We start from the raw sequence: 8,552 nt of genomic DNA on the forward strand, positions 1-8,552 counted from the left end.
CTCCTTAAAGAAATTAGAAGAAACAGCCTAAGAGAGTTCAGACTGTGCTGAAGAATAATAAAGAAACAGGGATCAGCCCAAGACTTTTGCACAGTCCTGTATATTCATTTGACATTAATAGTAATGCCCACGTTCTTGTGTTTGATGATCTCCCACAAACTATGGCACATCTCAAGCTTTATATGTAAAGTTCTGAAATAATTATAACCTCTTATAACCACAATGACAGCGCTGACAGTAGGTGTGGTGTTACACTTTATTACATTCATACAACAGTGATGAGTAATAGTCTTATAAGGTGCATGTCAACGAGTACAGCGCTCAGGTTATTAAAACGGTACGTCCACATCACAAAACACATGCTGAATAATTCACACATCTCTCACCGTTTCTGCTGTAGTTGTAGGATACATGTAATGAAAGCTTCTGTCTTTATGTAACCAGAGAGCCACCTTGTGGATAAACGAGACACACTAAAGAGGAACGGAGATGACAGCATATATGTTACGTTAGTTATTTAAATTTTTTAAATACACAAGGACAAGGATGAAGAAGAGACTAAGTTAGAAGGAGTAAAATATTCAGTTTCCCTGTTTTATTATTTATTAACCTGTATTATCCTATTCCATGATCAATAACCTCAGTGTGCTCTCTGACTACCGCTCCTAACGTGAACCTATTCTTTGCCGCAGCCAGCCGAGGTGGCGCGACACCTTCTGGAAGATGTATCCTTTGCTGCAGTCGGCCCCTGTTGGCTGACTCACCACACCAGTGAGGAAGAACACGTCCCTGTACAGGGTGAGCAGGGGGCTGCCGGAGCTCATGGTGCAGCCGGCGTTCTCACGAGGTGCAGTGCAGCCCATCTTGTTGGTCATCAAGTTTCCGTGAGTTTCCAGACACATGGGAAGCTTGTTGTACACCAGGGTGTTAAGAGTGAGCGAGCCCTGGAAAGCAGACCCCTGCTGTGGTTCCTTCCAGCCAGTGACCACCGTTGTGTAGTCACCTGCCATCAAAACGCTCTCAGCAAAGTCTCGTTCTGGCAGACAGGCAGCAATCATGTGTCTTTTAAAGATGATGCGGTCGCGGAGCTCAATCACAGCCAGGTCGTTTTCAGGGCGACCTTCCACATAGCGCGGGTGGACATGAATCACTTTAACATACAGCGTCTGTTGGTCAATATTACTGCTGCTGTCTTTACCTGTGCAGGAGATAAGGAAGGGCGATGATGTTAAAAGTTCTAAAAATCGAAAAACCGACATGCAGCACAAGATTTACTGCACTTCTGTGCTCGAGTTCAGTGCAGAGCTGTTGCAATTATTATATTAATAGCTTGATTATTATTATTATTATTATTATTATTATTATAATTATTAGATTATAATTAATTTATTACATTTTAAAACAGCAAAAGAAACCATATTTAAATAAACACTAATTTTCTGATGTAATATTCATGATTTATAAAGTGACAATTTTGGAAACTTCTTTTTTTGATCTATTTATTCTGTAATTTTATTTAACAACGATTATAAAATGGTAGAATTTTTCAATTTGTGGATTTGTGTTTATTTAGGTAAATGCTAATTGTTCTGAGCAGACAATGTGAGCTAAATAAATGTCGGTCTTTGATAATAAAACAGTTTTTACTGTTTTTACTGTGAGTGTTTGTGCTGATATGCTGTGTTTGGTTTTCACCAAACACAATGCTGTGCATTCTGGCCAGTTATCTCCACCTTTATCTTATTAGTCTGTTACCAGAAGTCTTGTGCTTTCTTCAGTTATAAACCTAAACTGTGCTGCGTCTGCTGACTGAAAAGACTTTTCACTTAAATATTTATATTTTAAGGCACATGCTGGCTTCTATACAATGTGCTGACATGTATGTGTTTTCATGCCATTAAAAAATGATAATATATCATCACAGGTGGACATGTAACATAAACCAAAAAAGAGACAAATTTGTTCTGAATCTGAAAGAAAAGCTTGGATAGGTCCCTCCACACACAGTAACATCTATGGTACTGTTATTATTTATCCTCCTGAGAACCGAGGGGAAAATTAATCGTCAGATTTAATTTTTTTGTGATGTCCTTCCTCTTTGGAGCTGAAAGAGGTCACCCAAAAACATGAGATATCAATGGAAAGCCCAAGATGTCCTCTATTTAACACATCAGGATTTAGTAGGATAGCTTAAATGAGTCTGAAGATATAAAGACAGAAAACAAATGTCCATTACAGAGGACATAAACTAATTGGCTGGTTCTCAGGAGGATATGTTATTGATTTCCTTCATACAGGATGGAAATCATTACAAATGCAAACACCCCCCTTTTGAATCTATACTTAAACATTTTGTATACATATTATGTACATTTTTTTATTATTTTAGATTACATTTTGGGGGGCAATGGAAAACTAATTGTGTATTATAAAATGTACAATACATATCAATCACTACCTACTTGCAGTGTTTGTATAATCTTTGTTTACTCACCAACAACCACCTGGAAGGATGAGTATTTTTTGGCACACTGAGCTGTAGTCAGGACAAAGTTCTCCTTCAGTATGACTCCGCTACAGAAACCTGCAGACTCCGAACTCACCAGAACAGCCTGCAAACAGCACGACAGTTAAGACCCTGCATCTCTTTTTCATACCTTTGAGAAACGCACACTCATACACTGATAGCATTGTGTCTTTATGTTAACAAGTGTCCTCCTACCTGCCACGGACATTCTGATGACAAACAGGCAATTCCTTCAGGGTTGCTGGTGCTGATTCTGGACAATTTGCCTTGCAACTGTTGTAGACGGACCGCCTTACCGCAGGGGTACTCGACTGACAGAAGGAGATGATTATGATTATTTCTTTGACTACATTATTTTTGAAGTACGACGGGCATATTTAGCAATAGTTTTTGTAGCCAAAAGCAGTCTGTGGGGAAATATCAGAAATCCTCTTTTCATCTGAGCTGGCTGGATGGGTGTCTTGATTATATCTTTGACAGCATCATGTAAGCGGCACAATGTTAGAAAAATGACTGAAAAAGTAAACAAACATGGGCAGATGGGTCTCTTGTCTATGCCCTCTAAGAGAAAACTGTTTTTTCCTGCTCTAAACGCCATTTTCACTTCAAACCCTTGGTGCTGTAATAAATTCAGCTCTTCATGAGGCACTACGGAGGTGTAGGGGTCCTCCATAGTACCTAATAACAGCAATGTTGCTTTGAGGCAACAATGCTGGTTGGTTGGAGGCTGTGTGAAGCTGGCATATTTTCACTGTCCCTGTGGGTTTTCCCCAGTATTCCAGCCTCTTCCCACAACCCAAAGACAGATTGTCAGATTAAGCAGAGATGCTAAATCGACTGCGGTACCCTGATGTGACCTCATTTTTATGCAGTGTAAAAATGGTCACAGAATTTCTAAACACAGCCAAGTGGTGGAGGGTGGCCTCCACCACTTGCCCTTTGGTGGCCTCAGCATCACCTCTCTTCTGGCTTCATTAGTAGGTGACATGCATCTCGCACTGGGGCAGTTTGCAGCCAAGTGTGAAGCAGCAAAAATGACAGATAGCACCTCCTAGTCTGAGGCCACGATTCCCACTTCAGGTCAGGGAAAAACTGGTACCTGAGAGAGGGAGTTCAAATATGTCAGGGTCTTGTTCATAAGGGTGGAGCGGGGAGACTGACAGATGCATTGGTGCAGTTTCAGCAGTGAAAGTAAAATGAGTATATCTGAAGAGAGAGCGAAGTGTCACAGTTAAGTGTTGATTGATTTACATTCTCGCCCTCACACACAGCCACAAAATCTTTGTAGTCACAGAAAGAATGAGATTTTGGATGCAAAGAATGGAAAAGAGATTCCTCGGCAGGGTGGCTGGGTTCTCCCTTAGAGACAGCAAGAGGAGCTCTGTCATTCAGGAGGGCCACAGAGTGGAGCCACTACCACTCCACATCGAGGAGTCCTTAGTATATCTACTGTGGTGCTTCCTAGGTGAAGTATTTCTGTTATTTCCTACAAAGAGGAACACGATGGAGAGATTATTTATTATATATATATATCTCAGCTGGCCTTAGTGATCTTTGAAGAGCTGGAGGAGGTGGCTCACTGAGTGGGTCTGTGCATTTATGCTTAGACGGCTTTTGTTGCAGACCCACATAAGTGGCAGAAGATGGATGGATAACCTTTATGTATTGTTTTGATGTACTGCCAAAGGTTTTCCACCACCCACAATCACTGGCAACTAGTAATCTGCCATGTTATTCAGTAAATAATAGACACAGGCATAAAACACAGATTTTTTTTTTCAAACTTGAACAAAGAACATGCAGAAAAAAGTAATTTCAATACATGACAGACGTACCTTGAGGCACACACTGTTTCTTGTCTGTGTTGAGCTTCCACCCGCGGGCGCAGGAGCATTCGTAGGATATGTAGCCTGGTTTACAGAACTGAGAGCAGCCCTGGTCCTTTTCCAGAGTGCACAGAGTCTCGTCTGCATTGTGAAAACAAAGTGGAAAGCTTGCAGAACTTGAAAAGCAAATCAAAAATGATGTTCACGTGCGAAATCCTGCCGTCTCCTTCTCACCTTTCTCGCAGAGGGCTCCAGTAAAACCCGACTTACAGACACAATCAAAGCCTCCAACGCTGTCTGAACACATGGCTCCATTCTTGCAGGGCTTCTCTGCGCACTGATCTCCATCTGAACACGGAGAAGTTAATAAGCTGTAATGCAGTGCTAATGCATAGGCAGTAATGGACAATCCTTTTAATAATGCACTTACCAACGTAGACTGACCAGAAGATATCCTGGAGAAGAAATAACACGGCATAAGTAAACATCTGGAGCTGCACAGTGGCTTTCTCTTTACAAACAGAGGCGCAGAGGAGGTTTAAGGAAATGAGGAGGGGATTAACAGTGGGCTCACCGTGCGGTATGTGTCTTGGAAGAACTTTCTGGCCTCCTCGTAGCTGCACACCTTCTCCATGCAAGCCTGCTCCAGAGTGGAAGGTGTATTTCTCTTCTGACGGGAGATTAAGGAGGTTGCCTGCTCCTTGTCCAAAAAAACTGAGGGGACACACAAGGTCTCAGATATCATAGCATCAAAGACTCAATATAGCTTAGAAGTACTAAACAGACCATTAACCATTAACTTATTATAAGCCAAATAAGCAGCATCTCACTGACCCAGCGCCAAGACGTCTGCTCCATAAAACAACTGACCTGACTTTCTTAGCACTGAATCCCTCTGACATGTTATTTGCTGTCTGCTCTCACAAACCTGACCTTTAAATCTTTAAATCTTTGCTTTTTATTAAAACTGACCGCTGTTGAGCCCTGTGGAGTCCCCTGGCTCCATGCTGCCATCCTTACCTGTCTCAGGGGCGTGAATGGCCACCGATGCCCCAGCCAGCAGACACAGCACCGCAGCAGGTGTGGTCACGAAGTGCATGGTGTCACTGAAGTGTATCCCAGCTCTGAGGCAGTGTCAGTGATGCAGGGACCGCTGTACAGAAAGACACAGAGACAAGCAGAGTTTTTGATGCATGAGGATTTCTGGGAAAAGACATTAAGCAGTAGAAGGACATGCAGAAGAGAAAGAAGTAGGCACTGTTTAATGTTTTAGAAGGCCGCAGTCAGTTAGAAAGAATGAAAATCGCTGCCTGGGTGTTATGAAGCTGTAGTTCACTCAGTTATTGCGCAGTAGTGGCCGCAGCTGGCTCACTGGTTCTTTATGAAGTTAAGCACTTCATTTGGGGAGCTCTCTGAAGCGAGCATACAACAGCACTACCAACCTGCTAGAGAAACTGGTTAGAGAGATAACATGTAAGAACCAGTGTACCTCGCTTCTCCTTCCTTTCACTGTGACAGAGAAGCTATTGCATATAGTTACCTTATTCAGCTACTATTATTATTGAGCCATCATATTAATTATTATTGATTGGATATCCATTATATGACAATGTATTTCAAATCTGGTTAAAGAACATTTACATCTGCAGTCACGGAGCTGTGTGTGGTACTAACTATCTGTTTATGCTTTTTTGTTCTGTTCTTTTGTTTCCTGTTAGATGTTTTATTTTGTATGTGCTTTTAAGTTTATGCTTTTTTTATTATAGTTATTTATTTTTTTAAAAGAAGCTCTGAGCATGGACCACATATGGCCAGCATCTAACTTACCAGATGCTATATAAAGTATATGTGTTGTACAATTAAAGAAATGGATGAATAAAAACCTTTTTATTTAGGGTCTGATCTTTACAATTGGGAAAACAGTTGGGTGATTATGCATTAATAAAAAATAAATACATATCTTATTTTGTAAAGTCTCACAGCCAGGCACAACCATCTCCAGGGTTTATAGAGTATAGTCCAAGAAAGAGAAAACATCTGGTGAGCAGGTCTCTGGGAGAAAATGCCTCGTTGATGCAAAAGGTCAGAGGAGAATGGTCAGCCTGCTTCAAGCTGATAGGAATGCAGCAGTGACTCATAACTACTTGTTATCAAGGTATGCAGAAAAGTATCTCTGAAGTATCTGATTGGGCACATCTGCAGAAGACTATGCGGTTTGTCACTCCTGTTGGCTAAGAACAGGAAGCTGAGGCTACAGTTTGTCCATCACAAACATTGCCTGGTTGTTTGAGTCTGGATTCTTCTGCGACAGTCAGACGGTTGTGTGAGAATTTGCCAGAAACAACATGAAAGCATGGATCCATCCTGCTTTGTATCAAAGTTTACAGCTACTGCTGGTCGTGCCGTGGTGTTAGGAATATTTTATAGGCATACTTTGGACCCACAAGTACAAACCCAGCATCATTTAAACACCACAGTCTACTTAAGTATTGTTGCTTCTCATCCCTTTATGTCCACGGGGTAGATGGCACGGGGTGCCCATCTACTGATGGCTGCTTCCAGCAGGATAACAAACCACGTCACGAAGCTCTGATCACGTCACGAAACTGGTTTCTTGAACATGACAATGAGTACTCACTGTACTCTGATGGCCTCCACAATAATCTCAATCCAATAGAGCACCTTTGGGATGTGGTGGAAGAGGCGACTCACATCATGTATGTGCATTTGACAAATGTGCAGCAAATGCGTGATGCTATCATGTCAACATGTTGAATCTATGACACGAAGAATCAAAGCAGCTCTGGAGACAAACGTGGGCCCAACCCATAAAATGCACTTATAAACAAACATCTGCCTCTGCCCAACATAAACAACAATATGCTTTCGGTAGCACGTTAATGGCTCTATTAGTACAGTCTTGGCTTTTTATGCTTCTTTCTAGAGGTACATGGTTGGTATTGCAACAAATACGGACATAAAGCAGCATCTACGCCTTTTAGTAAACAGGATGCTGGGCACCTACATGATGCTACGCTGTAGCAGAGTCACTGTTTTCATGGCGGGGTGTCTCAGCAGGCCTGGAGGAGAAATTCTACGAACATTAACAACAACCACAGCAGCAGTGCTGCTCCGTACTTACCGCCCCGGACTGAATGGAGGAGCCGGCCCGGCTGATGCTCCTTCGCCTCGGTTGTTCTGAGACACGCAGCGGCCTCGCAGACGGATCGGGCCTGTCGATCCAAAATAACGAGTCCTGATTACGTCCGCGCCTGCCCACTCCTTCCCTCACTCCCTCACTGTTTACAGCTTGTACCGAGTCTGATGACTGCAAACAACCACCAGAGGGCGCTGTGAGACAAGACAGAGCCTGGGTGTGCGGATAGATAGCAATGAAGTTGAAGAATAAAACCATCAAAAACTACACCAGAAGCACAGGCGACTAAGATGACAATACAGGCCTGAAGTTTAAAAAAATAAAATAAGGGAGAAGAAAGACAAAGTGAGAGTGAATAGTGCCGATGAACTTAAAACACATGCCTGTTAATAAATGAGATACTGAACAGAATATAAGAAATACCAAGAATTTTTCTTTAAAGGCTTTATTCCAGACACGTTTCACTGCCATCAAGATATTATGAGTGACATAACCTTTGGGCCTCGACTACCTAAACAGCAACGTCGAGTGGTGAAGTTAAGACAACAAAGAACTGCAAAAGTGAAGTGGAGCGTCTGTGTCTTAGACAGTCTCCACCTGACATCAGGCAATGATAGTAATGAAAGGATCCAATAGAAATGCTTGAGAAGACACCAACAGCAGCACACATACACACTCTGATGAGGTCCATTTTGAATGACTCAAAGTAGTGGAGCTGAAGCCTAGCAGGCTCCAGCTGCCTGTGTTGGGCCATCTGTCAATCAAAAGAACCACACAATGGATGTTTTTCTTTTTTTGTTTGGTTTTTGAGTGACTGATACCAGAAGCTAAATAACAAGACAGATTTGCTCTTTTTTTTGTGCTTGGCTGATATTTTGGGAATATTATTTAATAAGTGAGTGTGAGGGGTAAGATTGACAGGTGGATTGGGGCAGATCTGTTGTGGTCAAGCTACATTCCCATGACCCTCTTCTATAGAGACGAGCTCTGGGTAGTGACCGATAGAATGAGGTTGTGGATATATGTGGCCAAGATGAGTTTC

The 8,552-nt window shown here is 42.2% G+C and overlaps 1 protein-coding gene across 1 annotated transcript; it reads right to left on the reverse strand.

Moving 5' to 3' along the window:
- Window positions 1-242: 242 nt before the first annotated feature.
- On the reverse strand, window positions 243-7,654 carry proza (protein Z, vitamin K-dependent plasma glycoprotein a). The gene is made up of 9 exons (XM_005925367.3): window positions 7,496-7,654; window positions 5,374-5,506; window positions 4,928-5,067; window positions 4,784-4,808; window positions 4,588-4,701; window positions 4,363-4,494; window positions 2,723-2,838; window positions 2,495-2,612; window positions 243-1,198 (listed from the first exon to the last, which is right to left on the reverse strand). Exons 2-9 carry the CDS (start codon window positions 5,450-5,452, stop codon window positions 666-668), a joined length of 1,257 nt encoding a protein of 418 aa, XP_005925429.1. The 5' UTR covers window positions 5,453-5,506; window positions 7,496-7,654; the 3' UTR covers window positions 243-665.
- Window positions 7,655-8,552: the final 898 nt, after the last annotated feature.

The sequence above is a fragment of the Haplochromis burtoni genome, unplaced genomic scaffold, assembly GCF_018398535.1.
Source record: "Haplochromis burtoni strain Fernald_Lab_line unplaced genomic scaffold, NCSU_Asbu1 Contig_81, whole genome shotgun sequence".
NCBI classification, from domain to species: Eukaryota; Metazoa; Chordata; class Actinopteri; order Cichliformes; family Cichlidae; genus Haplochromis; species Haplochromis burtoni.